The sequence below is a fragment of the Alexandromys fortis genome, unplaced genomic scaffold (genome assembly GCF_014885135.2).
Source record: "Alexandromys fortis isolate MF-2015 unplaced genomic scaffold, M_Fortis_MF-2015_v1.1 scaffold_42, whole genome shotgun sequence".
Classification (NCBI taxonomy): Eukaryota; Metazoa; Chordata; class Mammalia; order Rodentia; family Cricetidae; genus Alexandromys; species Alexandromys fortis.
The window spans coordinates 3,222,464-3,246,023 of record NW_026067934.1 but is presented as its reverse complement, the minus strand read 5'-3'; the positions used below and the strand labels follow the sequence as shown (position 1 = coordinate 3,246,023).

General features: G+C 35.9%; 1 protein-coding gene across 1 annotated transcript in view; it reads right to left on the bottom strand.

Moving 5' to 3' along the window:
- Nrxn1 (neurexin 1) overlaps positions 1 to 23,560 on the bottom strand; it is a 1,063,094-nt gene that overhangs the window by 948,571 nt on the left and 90,963 nt on the right. Inside the window, exons 3-4 of the mRNA XM_050146062.1 lie at positions 15,538 to 15,555; positions 12,171 to 12,200 (exon numbers count right to left, since the gene is read on the bottom strand). Coding sequence (XP_050002019.1) covers positions 12,171 to 12,200; positions 15,538 to 15,555 — 48 coding nt within the window. The remainder of the gene's footprint in view (positions 1 to 12,170; positions 12,201 to 15,537; positions 15,556 to 23,560) is intronic.

Sequence of the window (23,560 nt, the reverse complement as noted above, 5' to 3'; positions counted from 1 at the left end):
CACAACAAATGAATATGAAATCTCTTACACTTCCGATGTGCTTTCCTTTCTCCTGCTCTGATTCTCACGAAGGTGAGTGCCAGGTACCATTCTGACTAAAGCACAGTTGCCGTGCTTATTCCCTCTAGTTACATAGTTCTGAAATCTCTTGTGTTGCCAGCATAATCTTTATTTTTAAAAGGCAGGTGAAATTTTGTTCCTTGAAACTTTCACACTCTTGGATTTTATGTTTTTCTAGCTGTATTATATTTACTTCTTGCAAATTACTTGTTTTTGTTCTTTTGTGGAACAAACACCTCTCTATCAAGGGAAGTCAAAAGAATAGCACCCAAAGATGCCCAAATCCTAATCTCTAGAACATAAGAGTGCATTAGGTTACACAGAAAAAGCAACTGAACTTAGAGATGTCATTGTCTGCTAAACAATAGACATGTGAAGAGGGAGAGTATCATAGATTTTCATAGTATGAAATAAGTACAAATTCTTTATGACATAATGATATACAAGAAGAAAATATAACCGTGAAACAAATGTTCCAAGAAATACAAGATTTCTACCTTGATAAAGTGAAATGGGGTCACTTAAGGTCATGCTCAACTTCCTTAGCGATCAGGGAAATGCAAATCAAGACAACTATAAGATACCATCTTACACCTGTCAGAATGGCGAAAATCAAAAACACCAATGATAGCCTTTGCTGGAGAGGTTGTGTAGAAAGGGGTACACTCATCCATTGCTGGTGGGAATGCAAACTTGTGCAACCACTCTGGAAAGCAGTGTGGAGGTTTCTCAGGAAATTTGGGATCAATCTACCCATGGACCCAGCAATACCACTCTTGGGAATATTCCCAAGAGAGGCCTTATCACACAACAAAAGTATATGCTCTACTATGTTTATAGCAGCATTGTTTGTAATAGCCAGAACCTGGAAACAACCTAGATGCCCTTCAATTGAAGAATGGATGAAGAAAGTATGGAATATATACATATTAGAGTACTACTCAGCAGTAAAAAACAAGGACTTCTTGAAGTTTGCAGGCAAATGGATGGAAATAGAAAACACCATCCTGAGTGAGGTAAGCCAGACCCAAAAAGAGGAACATGGGATGACTCACTCATATTTGGTTTCTAGCCATAAATAAAGGACATTGAGCCTATAATTCGGGTTCTTAGAGAAGCTAAATAAGAAGGAGAACCCAAAGAAAATCATATAGGCATCCTCCTGAATATTAACCATCATCAGGCGATGAAAAAAATGGTTGCTTTTTAACAAGTGATGTTAGGGTTGGACAGAAATATTTTAAGTCTCCCTGAAAGCTCAAATTATACACGGCTGAGCAGAGAGTGAGATAGCCCTCTCTTTTAAAATTTGACAGGTGTCAACAAAAGGAAACACACACAGACACACACAGAAGCACACACACACAAGTTGGACATCAGAAACAGAAGCATCATATGCAGATTCACACTTCTGATTCACACTTCTGGATCCTGCTGTGCCCTGCTCAGAGAACATGGACAATGACTACCTTTGGATTTGAAGAGTAGCCTAGCAAGTGTAGTATGTTCAGTACAGAGGAAGGAAATGGAGCAGAGAGATCTGGCAAGGCTTCAACTCCTGAAAGGATGACATTAAAAGACAGAAACTGTAAACTCTGGGAAAGAACAGTCAGGGTTTGCATATGAGAGAGTTAACTTGTTTATAGAAGGCATTTCATTTTCTTAAGTCTATACAGACTTGTTTAACTCTATCAAAATTAAAAAAAAATACAGAACAGAGCCCTTTGGAGTAAACCAGTAAAAATTTTAGGATATAACAATAACAGCATTGGTTTAAAAAATTGAATGACCTCTTAACTAGAGCAGAAACAGCTATTTAGTTGCAGGAGTCAAAGACAATTATCTAACCACATCTTTCTCAGTAGGAGAAGTTCTCTTAAAGTAAATGGTAATTCTTTTCAGCAGTGAGAAAACTTAGCTTAGAAGCAGTACAGAGTGAGCTAAAGTATATGTTACTGTACAAAAAACAACAAAGAAGGTCTTGTCACCATGAAGTTCAAATATCTAGCTTTTGGAAAACAAAATCCACTTGGTGGACTTGGTAATGGCTAACTTGTGCTTTGTGTCTTCTTAGGAGGAAGATTGTTTTTTTTTTATTTATTTTATTTTTTTCTAAGCACAGAATTCCAACTGCCATGAATCTATTGAAAAAAGTTTTCTTAGGGTCCTTGAAAATTTTTGTATTTAAAAATATGCCTCAACAGACAATTTGCTTATGTGTGTTAGACAGTTTTCTAAGAACTATTGAGGAATAAAAAAAAAAGAAGATTGTGTCAAGGCTGTAGTGATGTGTGAACAACTGTTCATTTGTTCTACCAGTAAAGAGAAATACTTGAGTGCTTTGCTTCAATAGTGGTCCTCAGTAGAGGTTATTTCCTTTGGCTAAGTCATGTCATATTTCAGATAGTTAAGGAAAAAGGCCAACGGGGCTAAGTTTGAAAGGTCATTGTCATTCCTCCTAGAAACAATGACAGGACAAAAATAAAATTAATATTATTCGAAACCATCAGCTCAAGAGTGGGACTTCTTTGTGGACTACTTGCTGGCTCCTCTATCCTTCTACTTCATTGAATCTAACATTTATTAATCCCATGGAAGAAAAGATCCCTAGTCACAGAAAGTCACAGAAAGTCAGCATAGCCCTAACTTCTGGGCAAGCAATGGGAAATGCAGGTGCCTTTGGCTGTAGATCAGGTATGTATCCTTTCATTTCACAATTACTTGAAAGACAGAATAAGATACCAAAATTACTTAAGGTAAGCACAAAAACAAAATTTTTAGCTGTTCTCTAACCTTTTCAGATTGATGGAAGAATTTGCTACTAGGTTTGAAAAGCCACAACTAGCTTGTATTCTAGGGCTTCCCTGCCAAGGGGAATCACAATTGACCAATTTAGGGAATTCCAGCCCTTTGGCAGCATGCTAACCTATTCTAAATTTGGTTGTTTCCTTAAGTGGATAATTAAATTTCCTACAAATGTATACAATCTTTAAAATGCCAGCTAAAAAAAATAAAATAGGAAAGTGGGTCAACTGACCATGTAACTCTCCCAAGAAACAAAATAAAATGTGGTTTTTAAATGTCATGTAACAAGATGCTGTTTTGATTCTCTGGATGATCTCATTTGTGGCTTTGGTGGCATGATTTCATAGGCTATATCTGTGTTATATGGCAAAATGATCGTAAGAGGAAAAAGAAAATAGCCTTCATTCACAACTATAGGAACATCCTAACTCTTACTTGGCTGAGAGTAAATACATATGACTCCCAGAGCTTCAGCTGTGTCAGTTCTTCAAGGGCAGTTCTGTGACCTAAGATGCACAGCACTTCACAGGTGAATAAACCGATAGAAAAGGAAGGACTTTGTCTGGTATGTGTAAGAGACATTTTCTATAACTAAGTTTAAATTGAAAGTGAACAGCTTCATCTTGGAGAAGTAGTAGCATCAATGTGGTGATATTTCTTTCTTCCTTTTTAAAAATTTCTTTGCGGATTTTTGGGAGTCTAACATCATGCACCCCAAGTTATCTTTCTTAAGGTCAGTAAAATTCCCTTCTGACAAGCAGGGCTTTTATAACCTGCATAACAGAGTGTGATCCACATCAATGCTGACTAAATAACCAGGACTAAGGCTAAAGAAAAATCCTCTTTAACTACCTCCTCTCTCTTTTCCAGCTTTCCTCTCTCTTCCTCTTTTCCTTCTTCTCCCATGGCTCTCCCTCTTCTCCAGCTCCATTTCCTTCTTTCCAAAAAGGACAAACATATGACACTTATTTTAAATAATGGCCTCAAACTCTGCAATTTTATTTGTTTGTAAGCTGAGCGTTTCATACTATTATTGTTCATCAGTTCAGGTTCTGTACCTGAAGCCTAATAGATGCAGATCTGGACTCCTTATCAATCATCCACATGAACACTCATCTCTAGGCATGGTAAAGTTGAAAACCTAGAGGTAGAGATAGCTAACCTAAGAATAAGAAATCTTATTTCCTTGTTTGGGAAAGCACAACCTGAGCTACTTGAAAACAAAGTAAGCCATAAATTATAAAAAAAAGCTATTTAGAAACTAAGTTTCCACAAGCTATTTCTGCTACATATATATTCGTGGAGATGTACATGTACATGGAAGTACTGCCTGCTTAAAGAAATACATTTAAAATAGATTGGCAAGAGAATTTTTAAAGTAAATCTTTGATCATCACTGTTACAGGACAGGTTTTCAAGTCCCCACTAAATTCCCAAAGACCTTCTGGATGAAACAGGGAACAGGAAGATCAAAGGTCCCTTTTGTTTCTTGCATTCCTCTGGGCCAAGGAGAAGACCTCTACTATTGAATTCTTAGCCCTTAGGGATATTTGTCTTGGAGGAAATAGAAAAAAAAAAGGAAGAAGAGAAGAAGGAAAGGGGAAGTAATGGAAGAGAAGGGAAGAAGAAAGAGAAAGGGAACCAAGGAGGGAGGAAGGGAAAGAAAAATGGTGTCCTATGAGATACCACAATAATTTAAAAATTTAATTTAAAATGGGATTTTGAAAATTATCCTTTCAAATTGCCAGCCCATTATTTAGCAAGCATTAAGAATCACAGAGGTATAAGCTTCTAACCTCTAACATGTGTGTTCTCTGTAGTACAGGCCATTAAGATGCCCAAATTCAGTTTGCTATAATCTAAAGCAATATAATAATAATAATAATAATAATAATAATAATAATAATAATAATATATTGATATGATGATAAGAAGACAGTAAAACAAGGTCACCATGTTTGATAGGCTTTGGGCATATTGTGGTTCATTTATTTTCAAAAATCATTTAATTTAAATGAATGGGATAACTTTTTCTATTCTTGACATAAAAACATGCCTAAAAACATTTGCAGTCTGTAACCACATTCAGTCATAGATTATTTTACTAACTGATATTACATGGACAATGTATTGGATACATGAGGTTAAGATTTTGTGTATTGTTGATTCTTTTATTAATTTTTTTTGAGACAAGGACTTACAGTATGCCGAGGCTGACCTTGAACACATTATAAACCTCCTTCACCAGTCTTCTGAGTTGCAGGCTTGAGTCAAAGGTTAAGTAGCTTATTCAAGGTCAGAAGAGAATGAATATGGGCCTACATCCAGGCCTGGAAGCTTCAAGACTCTTCCCACCTTGTTATACTGATCACAGGTTATCATGTTTGGGTTTCACTACTCTAAATAGAAAACTTGAAAACGAGATGTGATGGATCCTGAACAATGTTTTGCAATAGGTTCCTCCTAAATTTGTCTTGAAAAAACTAGTTTCCTAATAATAAACATACGCTATATCACAATAAGTAAGATCTCCTATGATGCTCTAGTACTACTGTTACTTTTAAAGTTTATTTCAGATGTTTTCTCCTCACACATTCAATGACATTCAGAGATCTGTTTGTCTTAGTCCATTACTATGAGAAATTATATAGTTTTATCTTATATAAAATTATATCGTTTATAAAGATTTTTGAAATCTGCTGATTTATCTGCTGTACTGTTTACAAAGCACTTTGCTCTATCTTAAAAGACATGGTTAAAATATTGAGATGAATAAAGCTGATTTTTAATTCAATAAATAAGACAGTCATTTTCGAAAAGGAATATTTTTTAAATACATATGTTAAAATTTAAATGTGAACCAGGTGTTGGTGCCACACACCTTTAATCACACCACTTGGAAGACAGAGGCAGGTAGATCTCTATGAGTTTGAGGCTGGCCTGGTTTACAAAGCAAGTTCCAGTAGAGCTAGAGCTATTACATAGAGAAACCCTGTCTTACAAAACAGCAACAACAACAAGAACAAAATTAAATGTGATTTGTAGCATTTTTTAGGCAGGCATGAAAGTTTCTAGTTGTATAACTCTCTCCCCCCTCCACAAATAACATGGAAAGTTTCTTCTATGTTCCAAGAAGAGAGGTTAATCTTCTACAAATCTAATAACATTCTTATTTAGTTAACCAGTATTTTAAATACAAGGCTATAAAGAGAGTTTATGAAGACATGGGAAATTTACCAATCCAAAACTACAGTTTCAGAAAACAGTTGCAACTTTACTATTTATAAACACAAAGAGATATACATTAAATCATAGAAATGTCAAACAAACACATGTTCTCAAAGTGACTCGTGTTAATTGAAGACTGAGCAGACAGACATAAAGATAAACTGAGAGGCAACACTGAGCTCTTCTGTTGGCCATCTGGACCGAGTGGATGCTTAAAGTTCTGCTGTTTCCCAGTTCTGTGGATGTAAGAAAGATCCAAATTGCAGTGGCATAGGTCACAGTGATAGACAGCTGAAGACAAACTACATCTTAGCTGGCGCATATTAAAAAAAAAAACCCACGATTTCAATAGAACATATTACAATTTACACTCTTCTGAGCAATGAAGATATCTTAGTATTAGGGAGCTAAATTAGAAAAATATGACTTAAAGATCCATACAAAGTAAATAAGATCATTTTTATAATTGATTTGGAAATCTGAAAGTACAGTGAAGTACACGTAGAATTTCTTAAAGGATTTGCACATCAAAGGCTGGTGAGCCAATCCAAGCATGGCCCAAAGGTGCTCTGTAACTAAAGAAGAGCTGAGCTACAGCAACAAAAGCCACGGAGAACACCAGTTTTGAATGTCACTGTCTCCCCAGTAGTCATATGCACACAGCAAAGATTTAGAGAAATTATTGTGCTTCAAGGAGGACCCTCTAGGAATGTGGGTTTTATTTAATACAAGATTCCAGAGACTCCATTGCCACCTTTCAGCACTTAGGGACACAGAAAGAAGGTGTTCTATAGCTAGTGGGCCAGCCCTCACTACACAACAAATGAACGCACACCTTGACATTTGCCTTCCCAGGCTCTGAAGCTGTGAATTGCTGTTTAGAACCTAAGCTAATCCATACCATTTTATTACAGCAGCCTGACTGGACTATTACAGAAATGAAAGAAAATAAATACCACAAGGAAGTTAAGCTCTTATACAAATATCAAATTTATTTTATGAGTGGGTTTAATAGAATAATATGACAGGACATAAAAGTTTTTAAATACTACAAGATTGAGGGCTGTTATCAGTTAATTATTAAGGAATCTGGCTATTTACTGTGAGAAAAATTATTTTGATTTTTCTTAGGATTTATTCTGATTTGAATCTTAAATATCAGTAATACCACAGAGGTAATACATTTTTGAATACATGAAAACACATTTCAGAGTTCGGCTTATAAAACTTTGACCTTCTCTAAGCACCTTGGATCATGAATAAATAATAAATGTTCATTTGATAGATTCGAGAGAAGAATTATTTCACACACATGGTATAGGATTTATATTTATATAAGACACAAAATAGACATATCAAAATACAAGACTTCAATTTGGAATTTTCTAACAGCTGAATATTCTATGGTATACTAGAGTTAAGCAAATTAGAAAAAAAAGGATAAAATCAAATAGACATCACATGACCTATAGATTTGGTTATTTTTCCTTGTGGCAACAAATGACATTAAAAATCCATCAGGGGATTCATCCCTGCAGAAAATGAATTTTCCTTTTCCCAGAACCCATTTGTTGGCTGTAAATTCTTCTTCTATGTGCAAAGACCATGAGAATTAAAGATAATAATACCTTGACTTTATATTTCTTTAGAGATCCACTCTTTGGTATGCTAAGGCAAATGGAAGTGATATCAGAATGATGATTATTGATAGATAGACAAACAATAGCTTTGGGATGAAATTTAAAAGGCAAAAGAAAGTTTAGAGGGAGAAATCAACACATCCTGTATAATCTTCTGCTAGTTTCTTCTGAATACCTAAAAAAATTTCTCATCCTTTTTACCCCTTCCTTTTTATACTTTGACCCATTCCCTTTCCAGTCCATAGTGGCACATTGTATTCACTGGTATCATTAAAATGGCAAATTCAAGACCCAGTAAGAAAAGAAATGTCCTGGAAATATCTAATGGTCAACCAGAAACATGAACTGCCTGCCCTCATGGAGCTTCCACTCTACTAGAAAAAGGTGACATAAAATAAAACAAAACATATAAATGCACAATTAGAATCCTATGCTGTGAAGGAAAATACAAGCCTTTCCTCAAAGCATCAATATGTAACTGATATAATTAGCCTCTTACCCTCAGTTAGTGACCAGCAATTATAGCTGGATTTGCATGTATAACATATGGCTATTTTTCTTGACTTAAGAGTCATTCATTCTTTCAGAAACCTATTATAGTAAAACCAAATAAGTAAATTTAAAAATAAACAATTGTTGGAATGACCTGAACAGTTACATAGACAAGGACACTCATACATTTGCACCTACAAGTGCGCTCGTGCGTACACATACATACACAGACAGGGGTGAGGAAAACACCAAATTTCTAGGGAAATTGTTAAATTTAGGTTTTAAGTAAAAATAAAATAAATCACCATAACTATCGATCCCAAAAATAATGCCATTGACAACTTTCAAGTGAAATAAATGTAAAATCAATAACAAGCAATACCCTAAAGACTATTTGGAATCATACAGCCAGCAGCAGTTAGATTTTCCATGGGCACCGCATGAGCTCTCCAAAAGAAAGCTATAATCCATTAAAATGGAGATTATTCTTAATTATATTTAATTAAAGGGGAAATAATTCCATTTTAAATCATAAAACAAATTTAAATTATTGACTCTCTAGTTTGAAGCAGAATAACCAGCTGACAGACCTAAGTATGATGTACCATGAAGAGAAAACACTCATTTCATTCTTCATGATTCTGCTACCATACAACATGAACCCCTAACCTGTATCCATCTGCCTTAGCCATTTTTGTCATACTGAAATGGTGAAATATTTTGAAGATTCCAAACCCTGAATGAGCTGGAAGAGATCAGGGTCCACATCCACTTGGGAAGGGTCCATCAGAAAGGGACTCCAGTGTTACCTTCTGGTGGAAGAAATCAGGACGATGAAGAGGTTTTTTTTCAAATGTCTCTCTTTTTCACTTCTATCTTTACTTATTTTCTTTAAATGAAATGCATTCATCTCTAACTGGGTACTTGGAATTTAGTAAAAAAAAAATTCTCACAAAAGAAATCAAAGCATTAATGATGACCGGCATTCTTGAATTCAATTTTGCTTCTAGATACAGACACAGAAATAGGTAAGTTTCCAGAGGTCCATTTCAAAGATTCTTAGTTCACTCTGCCAGAGAAAAGTGGAGTAGAGAAGAGTGCTTTATAATTCCATGGTGATGGAAAGATTGGAGAGAAACAAGAGTTTACAGAATGAACCAGTTATGTTTCATGAGTCAGATTTAGCTTCTTTTTAATGCACACCTAGCATTGAAGTAGATGTAGAAAGTTACAAAGTGAAATTCCTAGACAATATGTTAGTCTTCCAACTGAGTGACAGAAATACATTGACCTGGATTCATGCTCTTATTGAGTTTTGTCTGTGCACCAATTCATCCACATGGTATGCTGACAGGCTGAGTGTGATGCCATGACAGTCACAATTGTACTTTCTGCTCTAGAATGTAAATTGGTAAACCAGTTCACAGTGAAAAACTGACAAAGTTTATTTTTCATTTTTATATATCTAGAACAAACAATTATGTGACAGCAACTCTGATATTCAAAGTAACCCCTCCATCTATCATTAGATACACACTGATTCCAATGATCTTTTTTTAAAAAAATGAAATAGAAAAATCAAATGTTTTTCCTCTATAGCTTTGCAATGGAGAACAAAAATTTGATAAAAAATGATGAAGAAAATGTCTGTTACACATATCAGCAGAAACATTTAAGACTTACATAGTATACTGAAGTGACTCTCAACGTTAATTACACTGAGTTGTTATCAACTGGATGTAAATATTACTATTTCATATGTTTAGTTATATAACTAGAAAAGTATTTTGAGTTACTTTTAAAAGAGTTACTTTTTTAGAGTATAATGGATGATTGTATATACTCAAAGTCTACGCTTATACATTCATATAAATATAGGCATACACATATTGAAGCACATTCTATTAACAAGAAAGCAAAAGACAATTTCCTACATATAATCTTAACCCCAAGTCCACATGCAGAACAGTATATAGACCATTAGGGACACACTCACTAGAGCTCTCTGTCAATGGGATGTAAGCCTTGGGCAAAGGCTTTAGAAACTACCCAAAAATGACTCACCAATGCTTTAAGAGAATTGATGACATCATCATTGTCACAGTGACTAAGACTCAAAACAAAATGAAGTTGTACTATTGGACATGGCCAACTGGCAAAGCTGTGACAGGTAAGTGAAAGCTCTATTTTACAATGTTTAACTTAGATGTCATTTCTTACTTAATGCTTGGCTCATGTTCAGATGCTTTTCTGAAACAGAAAACGTTCCATGCTGGATGATACAAATGCAAGAAGGTAGAGCAGCAAACGCTCATCCTAGTCACGATGTTAACTTTTAACACATAAGAACGTGTCATGGAATTCAAGGAAAAGACATATTGCTGTATCTAAGGGTAATTTTGATTTAGAATCAGAGATCAAGGGTGCATTAACTATTTCACAATTTAAAACAAAAAAGGGTCATTCTAAACATTTACCAGGGCTGTGAGTCACTTATTTCCTTTGCTAAACACAATGTAGATGCATCTAAACAGCAAACCGAACATGCTTCTTCTTCCATATACTTCAAAGAGTACTCATGCCTGACTTACCAAGTGACACAGCAATATATAGTTGCTATTAACATTCTTCATGTTAGTATGCATAAAGAGCAAGCTTGCTTTTCCTCTTTTGTTTCCACCACAGTGCTGCCTTTTAGGGCTTCCATGACATCAGTGTGTTTCTATGGCATCTAGCAGGCAACAAGGGAAGAATCCAGAGCATACAACCCAGGAGCTGTGCTATAATGGTGCTTGCATCAGGCAGAATGGACAGAGCAGGTGTGTCCATTCAGAGACGAATATACAAGGAAGATATAATTAGAGTCACTACACTCATCATTTAAATACCATTAAATGATACTGCAGGGACTGACACTACAACCTATAGCTAATTTTTAAATATACTAATTATATAAGCAACTGACATGGAAAAAATTAGTCCAAAAAGCAAAACATGGACATGGGAGGGCAAAGCAAAAATATTTCGAAGAACGCTTTCTTACCTTACATTCATAAATATTCATTAACATACACATACCTACCTCCCAGTACCTTTCACCAATGCCAAAGGTCTACATACATTTGCATAACTTAGACATACTGTAATCCACACAGATGAAACTAAGAAACAATATAATGTAGTACCTTTACTTTTACCTATGCATTTGATGAGATGGGTCCATGAAGAAAGGATTTCCAGACAAAGAGAATAAAGAGGAGAAAAACAACAAGAAGAATTATGAATATATGTAGATGCACTGCTCTCTGAAAATTAAACAAGACAAGAGAATATAAACAATGTTTTGAAGTCAATGGAAAGGCAGTCCATACATTCTGAGAATTCTGCCTGTTTTTACAGAAAGGTTCATGCAAGGGATTAGAAGCCCATGCTCATGTTTAAAGTTACATAAAAGAAGAACCTCAATGCCCATAGTATCAATTGCATGGAATATTACAATCAGCACCCTGGAAACCAAAAGTCAAAGCTGTCTGCAAGTTCCCAAACTGCCATGCATGGATGAATAATGGACTCTTAATGGTGCAGGTGATACTGGGGGTTTCAGATGTTAGCTCCTGACTGCTCTGGATTTTCCTCTCCTGTAAGGACTCTCCCATAGACACCAATAAGAAAAGCAGGGTTTCAGCCAAATTTCTTATGTCTTATTTATTTGCAGATGTCACAGTGAGAGGGATGGAGGGATACAAGCGTCACAGGAGCAAAACAACATCAAACCAACAAATAGAAGCAGAAAATAAACCATGGAAAATGTGAACAAAAGCTATGTATTTCATTTGCAGCCACATCGTTTCCAAGCATCCGCCATACTTTGCAGCGATGGTTTTGAAAGCAGCTACAGAACAAGAAAACACTGAAAGCAGACTGGAAAAGGAGCAGAACCCATACCTTGGTCGCCCATCATCAGGTGTGCCAGACCTTGAAGGGAAACAAGAGCACAGTCAGCAATAAACAAGGGAGCATGGGAAAGCAGGGTTGTCACGGTGACAAAAATGTTCAGTGACAGACATCTTGCTTCCTATGAGACATGCCCGTATCACAGAGGCAAATCAAAAACATTCTTTCAACCCTTGGTTGGAATGCTTTGGGGCAAAGAGTTATAAAACAGCAGTATAAACACCAGCATATGCTGTGCTGTGTATTCTAAGTGTTAGTTAGAACAAGCAAAAGTATGAGAGCATGATTTAAATTCAACCAGTCCCTTAAATAGTGCATCTGCCCTTCGTGTGCTTTGATAACATTTGGAACATTGTCCCCATAGGGCTTGCCATTGTTTGGCAATAAAATTATATTTTACGAACACCCAAAAGATTGTCTTTATCATGGGCTGGGTCTGATCTTTTTCCTCTCTTCAAAAATGAGAACTTTCATAATTAAATGGGGTGTGGGAGTGGGAAGTGGCCTAAGTTACATTGAAATGACAATGCAGAAATGTCCCCTTGTCTGATGCAGGCGGCTCAAATGCAAAACCAAGATAACTAGGCATGCAATTGAAAAGCTTGGATTTATGACACAGTCATGTTTTCAAGACAGAATGGGTAAGTTTTAAGTAGATTCAATTAATTTTTCATGGGAAGAAAATTATTTATCATTTTAATTAAATGTTGTTCTGTGTTTATGCTCCTTTATTTACTCAAGTTATACACTGCAGATATAATATCCCCAAGAAATTTTTATGAAGATCACTATTTTTCTAAAGAAAATTGAAAATAGACTCTTGCTTTGATTGGTTTTGAAGCATGTTCTCAGTATGTAACCTAGGATAGCCTCAACCATAGTCCTCATGTCATTTTGCCAACATGCCCAACTGTTAGGATCATCTTAGCAAACAAGAGTTTACGTGACAAAAGAGTCACGTGAAAGAGTACTTTTTCTGAAAATCATGAATCATAGCAGCTTAGTATCAACTCAGAAACACAGCTGTCACTTTTGGATATATTTCAATAACTTTATATACAATCAGAGAAATGTAAGATCAAGTTTAAAAAAGTCTGTCTTTTCAATTTCTAATGATACTTCAAATAGATTTGAAACTTTGAACTTGAAAGCATCATGCACCGGTTGCCGCTGATCTGCTTTTTCAAACTCATAAGTGTATTTTTATATTTTGGTAAGGCTGATACAACTAGAAATTATCCTGAAATCACAACATAATTTGGAAATTCTTTTAACAGTGAAGATGTTTCTGGAACAGCATTTCTGGAGGGATTTCAACAAAAATAATAACATAAGTGAAAAATATTTTATATGTGATTAATTCAATTCTTTATATGGTAAAGAAGAAGTTCATTCATTCAAATTTTTAATTTTTCATTTAATCTCACACATATCTTCATATAGACATTGGCATATATATATACACATCTGTACACATGTATATATTTGTTGTGAATGTATATATTTCCACCTAGAAACATATTTGTATTTCTAGGATTGTTTTGTAGTCTACCTCGGGAAATTAGCCCTGGTAAGATCTAAACTTTCTGGAGATCTAACTTTTAGAAAAGAGACTTAGAAATCTGTGGTACTTTTAACATTGCACCCAAAAGGAAATTAATAAATCTCCAGGGACTACTATTTCTCTTGTTTCATTTCTAGCTCTAAAGGGAGCTTGGCTGTATTCTTATAGTCACATTGTAAAGCAAGATATTAAAATTATGATTTAATAACTCTATTACAACAGTTAAGGGGCTTCTATTCTGAGTATCTTATCAATGCCTTGCACCAAATGATTCTGTGATTATGGAGGAGCATTTCTACTAATTAGATTGACTTTAAAGTCCTTTAGAAATTCAAAGAGAGAAAAAGAATGAACATTTTACAGAATTGTTTAATAATACAGAAGAAAACTTTACAGCTTTTGTATGTTCACAAATTTAAAATTATGAAACTGGAAATCAGAAGGGATATAAAGTCAACATTCGGGGGATATGACAGATTGTTTCTTTAGAAATTTTCACCTATTTTGCTTGAATATCAGTATAGTTCTGTAACAATCATTGACCATGAAAAGGTGACAAATTTGATGCTGATCTTGCACCAATCAATGTTGTATTACAATGAAGTCTTCTTTTTGAAAAGAAATGACCCCTTTGTGACATCAACTGCACTAAACTTTCATTTTCACTAGAGGCAATTTGTGAGAAGCCTTTCATGTGTAGAAACGTAGGTGTGCTTATGAAATGACTGCCTCCCAACCTGTAGCAACAAAGTAGATTTATGTTAAACTCCATTTCCTGACACACAAATGTCCACACATTGCTGACAACCATTAAATACTGTGATTATACAATGTGTGTAGCAGGAGATAGTCCAGGTGTGGCTGTACTCAGCAGGTAAAGCAAGGTGAATGTCTGCAATTGTGGCGGCAGTCTGCTCTCTAGGCTGAGCTACACAGCAGGACCACTTTTAAAAAAAAAATGGGTGTGAAATGATGAGAAACGTATCTGTCTATTCTTTTGCTGCAGCTAATGCTTTTTGTGTTTATCTCTTCCATATTTGGTTGGTAATATCAGAATACTTCACCCAAGTTCTATAACAATAAAATATTGAAATATGCTTTTAGGAACCAATGGGAAAGATATATGACTTTCCCCAAATTCCATGATTGAGATAATCTAATGATACTCCAATCAGTCATCCTGTGTTAACACACTAATGTTATAAATATACTTACCCACGATCTCATGGCAGAACTGTGAGCTTTCATTTCCACTGGCAATGGCTTGTATCTCAATCTAAATGTGTGCTTCTTTCTTATTCTCAGTGTTTTAATCTATGTTCTTTTATAATTTGAATCATTTGAAACAAACCAAGGAGGTTAAAATGACAGAGTAGTAAAGATATACACCAGAAAAGAAACTACTTTGCTCCAAAAAAAAGAAAAAAAAAGAAAAAGAATGGAGACAGAATCACACATTGTGTTAGAAACTTCAAAGAAACACTTTATTTTTTAAAAAAAATAAAAGAAGTAGCATTGTATCCTGTTTCCATATAGAACACTGCATTAAGTATTTTAAGACTCATATGGGCTGCTGAAATACATCAGGCACTGGAAGCAAGATTGAAGGCGTTTTTATCCCAGAGACTCACGGGGTGGAAGGTGCAGATGTGTTCCATATGCAAAGTGATACACAACTAGAAATCAAGGGATGATCAGAAAGGTCAACTTACCGTCTATATTCGAGATGTACTCTATGAATACTGAGAAATAAAAAGCAAAGAGGAGTTGAAAAATAAGGTAGAAAGCACCCACCTTCCACATTGTTGTCTTCTGAAAGCACATGACAAGGAAGGAGAGAAAAGGAGAAACATTCATTAAGCAGCATGCAGACTGGACCTTGCCTTTGCATGTCTTCCTCATGCAAGGCACCAAACACATCATGCAAGTGCTCCATCACTGTCATTCAAGGGTACAACAAAACCACAGGAGAGCGGGTTTCCTCCCATTGGCAGTGTTTACTAGATGTGAGACAAAACTGCAATAGCACTGTCAGGCCTTGCACAAAGGCTGTTTGTTTAAGTAGACTTTCAATGCTCCCTGTAAAGGGAGCTGCATTATTACTTCAGGCTGCTGGCAGGGTCTTTCCAGGCAATTTTTAAAAGCTTTTTACTTTTATTTTGTAGTAATTCTAAAAAGCTCTATTCCTATATATTGATTTGGATCTCTGTAAAAGAAAGCGCATTGGTACTAGCAGTGAAATTTCACCAAAAGTTACTTTACTTCTGTCAAATGTGTTATTTCCATTGTCCCTTGGTTTTGAATGCTTCTAATAACTTCCTTCGAATAATAACTACAGCATAGATTTATACAACAAGTATCAATGATTCATTTGGTTTATTTATTACAAGATCAAATTTTATTACAAATGACAGTTTGCTATAATTTACTAAGATGCTGCTGAAAATATGATGAATAGAAAAAAGTGCCCATTGCAAAAGAAGTACATTAAACTAGACTTGTTGTGGTTAGGCTAAAGCTTACATTTAGCAAACATTTCCTTCTCTTTTCATTCACCTATATGATATTAATATATTTCACATTACTAAGTATATGTTTTCATACATGTACATCTATGCATAAGCACAATACAACATGTATATATTTGTAATATATGCAATTTTATATAAAATCCATTTAAGTGTACAGGGCTTAAACTGATTAATGCTAACTGAGCAATTCTAGACTGAGACATGGGAGCTGGGAGAAAGGACTGAAATGGAAGGGAAGGCATTCTTACAGACGCAGGGTAAAAACAAGGTTTTAATACTTACTTATTAAACATTTTAGTTGTTAATTATATGGACTGAAATTCTCATCTGATCCTTAGATTTTATATTTGCTTAATTAACTTTACATTATGTATGGGAATTTGAACTAAAACAGCTTAAAAACTAAAGAAACATGCCTGTAGTAATCAGAGGATGAAACTGAGTATAAATGCACCATTAACACTTACAAGTTTAAGTGCTATTTTTCCACTGCATGAAGGAAACCATGAATTTAGAATCGTGATTTTGTTTGAATGATAGGACTAGAGACTGAAATACACAGGTGCAATAACTCATTTCCGTAGCAAAAGACACCTGATTAGAGGGGACACAACATTTTAGGCAACACTTGGTTGGTTTGAATCTATTATTATTGAAGAATTTTTTTTTTTTTTAAAAATCAAGTATTTGGTAGGTTTTTAAATTTTTTGGTTTATATTTTATTCAATAAGCTGAGTTCATTTCTTATCAATAGAAATTCTGACAAGAAAGTCACAGAAATATTTAAGTATGTTTGCTGCATTATACTGGAAATATATAAATAACCATAATGTCTATGATAGCCAATATTTTATATCTAGCTGCTTCTGGAAACTTTTTTTTTGCTTAAGGTATTTTCTCAATGATTATTCAATATTAACATTAAATAAAACTTTCAATTCTGAGGAGAATTAATTCCTCTGATCTTATTGAATTGCTGTAAGGAAAAGAAGAAAAAAGGCAGAAAATGACTTAGGTAAGGATGCTGCAGCCGTAAGGTTAAGGTCATTGGCTCCATCCACATACGACGGTTTTCTTGCACTGTTAGGAGAGGAAAAGGCCCTGACATTCAGGTTTTCTCCGTTCTCACTCAGATTGAGAATACGCTTAACTGAGGGGCTTCTGATGTGTAAATTCAAGTCAGGACCAATGTGCAACCATCCTGATCTGTGTATGTCCAGGAAATATATTTCAGAATATTTGAGTTTTCCAAAGAGCTAAGATATTGGGGTAAAATAAAAGGGGATATATCAGTTTCATTTGAAACATGCTGAAGAGAGTTGGCTTCAATCATACTTGCCTTAAGTTTCTGTAATTTTCAAAGTTAATGACAGGGAAACACACACATGTGCACACACACACACACCCTCCCCCTCCCCCCCCACTGAACAAACAAACCAAAAAGAAAAGAAAACAGAATCCCAACCTTCTCCTTCTTCCTTTCATTCTACACTACACTCTGGTGTCCATTTGCTGACTATGGTAGTTAAAACTTGCTGACCCCAGGCTAGCCCACGCTTTACTTCACACGGTGGTTGCAACTCTAACTTAAGGTACTCAACCCATCATGAGACATTCCTTTCTCTAGTTTTCTGGCCTGTTCTTACATGAAACAGTGGGTGCTGAGTAGGAAGAAAAAAATTTTTTTTTTCTCTCCAGCTTCAGCGAGTGTGTGTATACTGTGATGCAAACAAAGGCTATTAGAGTTCTGAGCAGTGCCAGGGACGAACTGAGTCTCCACATTCCTTAGTGTACAGGGATGTCAGCTTAATGTGTAGTAGAAAGGGCCCCACTTGGCCTTACCTGTGGACTTTGTCAAAGGTGGACATATCTCTTACATAAAAACCCTGGCTTTGGACGTCAAAAGAAAACCCACAGAATCAGCTAACCTGGACTCATAGGAACTCACAGAGACTGAACCGACAACCAGGGAGCATGCATAGGACTGACCTAGGCCCTACGTATATATTTGACATTTGTGTAGCTTGGTCTTATTGAGGGGCTCCTAACAGTGGGAACAGGGACTTCCTCTGAGTCTCCTGTGCTGACTTTCAGGTCCCTATTCCTCATACTAAGTTACCTTGCCCAGCTTTAATGTAAGGCGAGGTGCTTAGTCTTCCTACAACTTGACATAGCATGGTTTGTCGAGACCCATGGAAGGCCTGCCCTTTTCTGAATAGAAATGAGGGAGGAGTGGGGTGTTGGAGAACGGGGAGGAGGAACTGGGAAGAGAGAAAAGAGAGGAAACTAGTCAGGATGTAAAAGAAAAGAAGGGAGGGCAGGAAGAAAGGAGGGAGGGAGGAAAGGAAAAAGGAAGAAAGAAAGGAGGGAGGAGGGAAGGAAAGATGGAAGGAGGGAAGAAACTAACCCTGGCTTCTTAGTTTTGCAGACATAAAGCAGGTCTCTCAGCAATCAATTCCACTCTTATTACCGTGTCACTTAATAAAATCTTGCTTTTGTATTCCCGACCTATATAAAAGTCAGGAATCCAAACCTGCAAAAAGAAAAATAAATCCTTTTCGTTCCTTTAAAATATGCTTTCCCCAGCAAATGGTCACCAGATACTGAGGTGTCCACCATGCCAGGAAGGATGGCTTATGTGCTGGCATAAGGGAAGTAAGAGACCACTGCACTGTGTCCCTTTAAGTTATTACAGGATTGAGCTATAGAAACTTGTTTCTTTTGCTCCTAGCGTGTAAGACATTAAGGACAGTAGAAGAGACTATCATGACAGCACCTAGAATCTGCTTTTAATGTAGTTTTAAGCTCTCAGTTGGGCAGCCCCATGGGGAACTAAATGAAAGATGAACACCCGGCATCTCAGCCTTCATTTGGTGTCTGTCTCCTTTGTTTTTGGTCTGATCCCATTCCTACTTGGGTCTACCTGCCTGACATATGTCATCAATCGATGCTGATGTCACACAGGAAAGTCACTGTCCTAAATCTCAGCACCTTGGATTCCAAGAGGAGCACGGTCTTTAGAAGAGATTCCTCCCACCCTCTTCCCTCACCACACACATACCCGAGCACAGGCAATTTTCCACGAAGTTGAAACTGCTCTCTGAACTTAAAGTCGTCATCATGCAGAAACCAGAGGGTTTCCACGTGTGATGGTAATGATTAGCAATTTATGAAAACACCTTGAGAGACTGGAGTTGAGGCAATCATGGAGCTTAATAGGATCATAAATTGACAAGGACTGCTTAATTATGCAGACCCCTTGTTCTCTAGTGAATCCAATGATCATGTCAACATTCCTAAAATGGACTTGGAGACATTATATCATTTTATACCTTTCTCTGCCCTCTGTTTTTGACCAAAACTGGTCTCTTAATTGACCCAATGATGGAGCTGATGAGGTTACTCTATTTAGGCATCTGGGGCTCTAACTCATGGCTTAAAAATCTCATTACAGTTTCTGCACTTGATCCTAGAAAAATAATAATGAATGAGAAAATGAATATATTTGTTTCAATAACCTCAAACTCACCACCCCATCAGAAACTGAATCATGTTGAGTAAACAAAGTTTAGAATAAAAAGCCACAAGCATCATCGAAAACGAGGGTCCTCATCTAAATGTTCAATGGAGGTCAGTTTGTACATCACTACAGACCTTAAGATTTGATCAACACAGCTACCAGGAAACAGACATATTCTCTACTGTATACTTTGGTTTCCTTTTCTTTCGGTTGTCTGTGACTGGCTCTCTTCAATGTCCTTAACTTCCTTTCTCTTCCATCCAAGCTGGCACTATTACAGGTAACTTGACACACAGATGCAGTACTGGTGCTGGCGATAGCAAGAGGCAGGAACAAAACTCCAGTTCTATGTCCTAGTCCATTCAGTGTGACTGGAGCATTGATACTCTTATTTTCTAGCTCCTCGTATTACTTCTTCAAACTCTATCCCTTACCGCAGGAACTGAATGCCAGGATGGAAGGGTCTGGTTTCCATGGTAGCACAGGATGGAGCTTTGTTTGGCCTTTATTTTTTCTCTTAGTATTGGCAGTCAAAGCCTTTATAAAACCTCAATAGTCTGAGGATACTTCAAGGACTAGGGAATGGAGGGAATCACTGAAACTGGATTTATGCAGCATTCAACCCGAGGAAGAGAAACACTGGCCAAAGAAAGAGAAGGTTCAAACAGAAAATAAAGCATAAAGGTCCATTATGGACACTAACAAGAGGAAAGAAACAGCTCTGGGCAAGAATCGTGCCAATTACAAAGCATTTTTAAACAGATGGCCACAGCTCCTGTTCCAAAAGGACCAAAAGGAGATTCCAAGGTTCTCTCACTAGCCTGCTCCATCCTGATCCGCTGCATGAGTGCACACAATTGACATTGAGCCAGTGGACGGTTTTCTGCCTAGGAATGAAAGGGGAGCTACTTCTAGACCAAGTGCAGCAGGAGAGAGACGATCTTGGTATTTCTGAGACATTTTAGAAATTAAAAAACTCTGGGTAATTAATTCAAAACGTTCTATCTCGGTGTTGACACTCAGAGAAAGTAATGAGAAGAAAGAGGGTGAGGATAAGGACAACCGAAGGAGGAGGGTACTGAAGTCTGTTTTGGGACTGAAACTGTTTGAGGGATCTACGAGAACTTAGCAATCATTGGTCAACCTATTATAAAACAGATTCAAAGATCCCTATATTATGATGTAATTTCTTTACATCAGAGGCCATCACAAGTATTTTTGAAAATTATTTTACTTTTGATTATGATTTACAGAGAGGTTTTCAGCTCAATATTTCTATATTCATCTTGGAGTTGCACTTAGGAAAGAGATTTTGCATGGGATGGTGACGAACACAGTCTATGGTGCACCTGTTTTTCAGCCATTAGCCACACCATGATTCTTCCCTTAGTAATAAGCACTTTCTCATACGGGATTGACAGACAGCATTGAGCAGAGTGTTTCCTGGGAACTTCCCTGAACTAAGCCACCATGCTACGAAATTTTCCAAAGAAAGCTCTATCAGATGAACAGTTTCTACCCTTCTGAGAGTCTGAAGTCAGAATATTTAGAAAACCTAACCAAAAGTTATGGGATCAGAGTGGGGGATGATTTTGAATGTTCCTGTCCATGTTTCTGAGTGCTCTTGGGATTGAAGTACTCAGTATGTCTTTGTCTATTAACAAATGAATAGCAGTCTTCTACCCTGTGTGTTTGTAGTGGAGAACACTGTACAGTTATCCTAATCTTTGCATTGTTGATCTAGACAACAAATTTCACTAAAGGAGGGTGATCCTCCTTCTTCTAAAAGACACCTTGAACATGTCAGTGATGAACAGTTTTTTATTGTTGCTGTTCTTATTCACAAACCATTATCCCAGACATTTTGAAACAAACCTTAAAATGCTACTTGTCTAGGCTTGGTTTTCTTAGAACAGTCCAAAACACATTTGTTTAATTTTTCTAAGAAAAACCAAAAGACTTTTGTGATGAAATTCTGAGAACTTTGCATAAAACATGACTAAACTATATTATAAAAAGAAATCTAAATTCAGTGCTCAACAAATGAAATTTACATGTATTATATAAAAACAATGATGTTTATATAATATGACTGACTTACCAATTAAATATTTATATGTGCAGAAAATCAGAACTTATTACAAAATAAGGAGGGTTTCAAGTTGTTATTTTAAATTCCATAACAGTGTTACACATTTATTAAGTACTTTAGAAGAAAATGCACTAAATAATAATAGGACTTTTTAAATCCTCGGAGGTTTTCATTGTTCTCTTTGATTCATGTGCAAAATTCAAGACAGTTGCAACTTATAGGATTTATGGCTAATGACAAAATTTGGTTGAAAACACTGAAAATCATGGAAATGTATTTTGTGTGTGTGTGTGTGTGTGTGTGTGTGTGTGTGTGTGTGTGGATAAGTTAACTAGGCCGGACTTAAAATTTCCCAGAAACTCTCAACTTAGACTAAAGTATTGGTAATAAAACAACAAATCCTTAATAATATTTTTCAGTGTAGATTATTTACATAGGTAAAAAAGGGTGTAAATGGCTCACCCACTCCTCAGAAATTAAAATCATTTAGACTATAATGACTTGAGGTTTAAACATGTGAAATCACTGTTGAGGTAGGGCTCCTACCTGTGTTTACCCCCAGGTATTCCAAATGCTTGAAATTAAACACGGAGTATTTTCCAAATACTTTGCTGTCATTAAAACTTAAAGGAAACCATGCATTTCATTCACAGATGAAAATATTTTCCTTCCTTTGAAAAACACCTGAAATAAAGATTATCTTCATTCAACAGTAAATATTTGGCCATTGATCTTATCCAGTATAAACTTATCATATGAGGACCACTGCTTTAGCTCAAAAATGCATATCTGCTAGAACAATACTTCACATATCTGATGTATAGTAAATCTCGTAGGGATTGGGCATGAAGGAAATAAAAATTAAGTACCCAACAAATTTCAGGTTTTTCAAAGATGTTTTAGAATCTAAACTGAAAGGAAAATAGTTGGTTCACAATATAACCAGTTTGACATTGGTGGAGAAGTCACACATGTAGTTTGGGAAGTAATCTCTAACAATTAGTTAACTGACAAGAGTGTTTTCCCAAGTGTAAGAGAGTTGCACAGGCCTGTGCCTGTTGGCTTACTAATGTAAGTTCCTCATTTAGTGTATTCCTAAAATGTTAGGCTTGTTTAAACAAACATATGAATATAAGTGAAGAATTCATTGGCGACCATATAAAACATCTTAGAACATTTACTCCATTCTTCAAAGTAGAAAGTAGTTTGATTCATTCTTTAAGTAACATAGTAGAAAGGTCATATAAAGGTTATTTTTTTTAATATTGTACAAACTGATCTACGGTGTCAGGAAAAAAAACCTGCATATTTTGGACACAGTTTTGAACTGAAAATTTAACTTATCACATGTTTATTAAACAGCTGATTATATATTTCTTTAAAATGCTTGGCAGAACTATTATATAATAATGACTTCAATTAAGAAAAAGAACTTCCTTTTGATTTCCATGTTTGTAGGACTTTTAGAAGTCAACTTTGGAAAGCAGAACAAGAACAACAACAAAAACTGCTAGCAAATGTCAGGATGCTCTCAGCTGTTGTCACACTGACCTGTAGGTCCAAGATACACATGTGGGCTGCACATCTCATTAGAAAACTTGAAACTTGCTTTTTTTTTTAAACTTTTTTTTTTCTGTTAGAAATGTTGGCAAGACTAAATTAAGAAACTATACT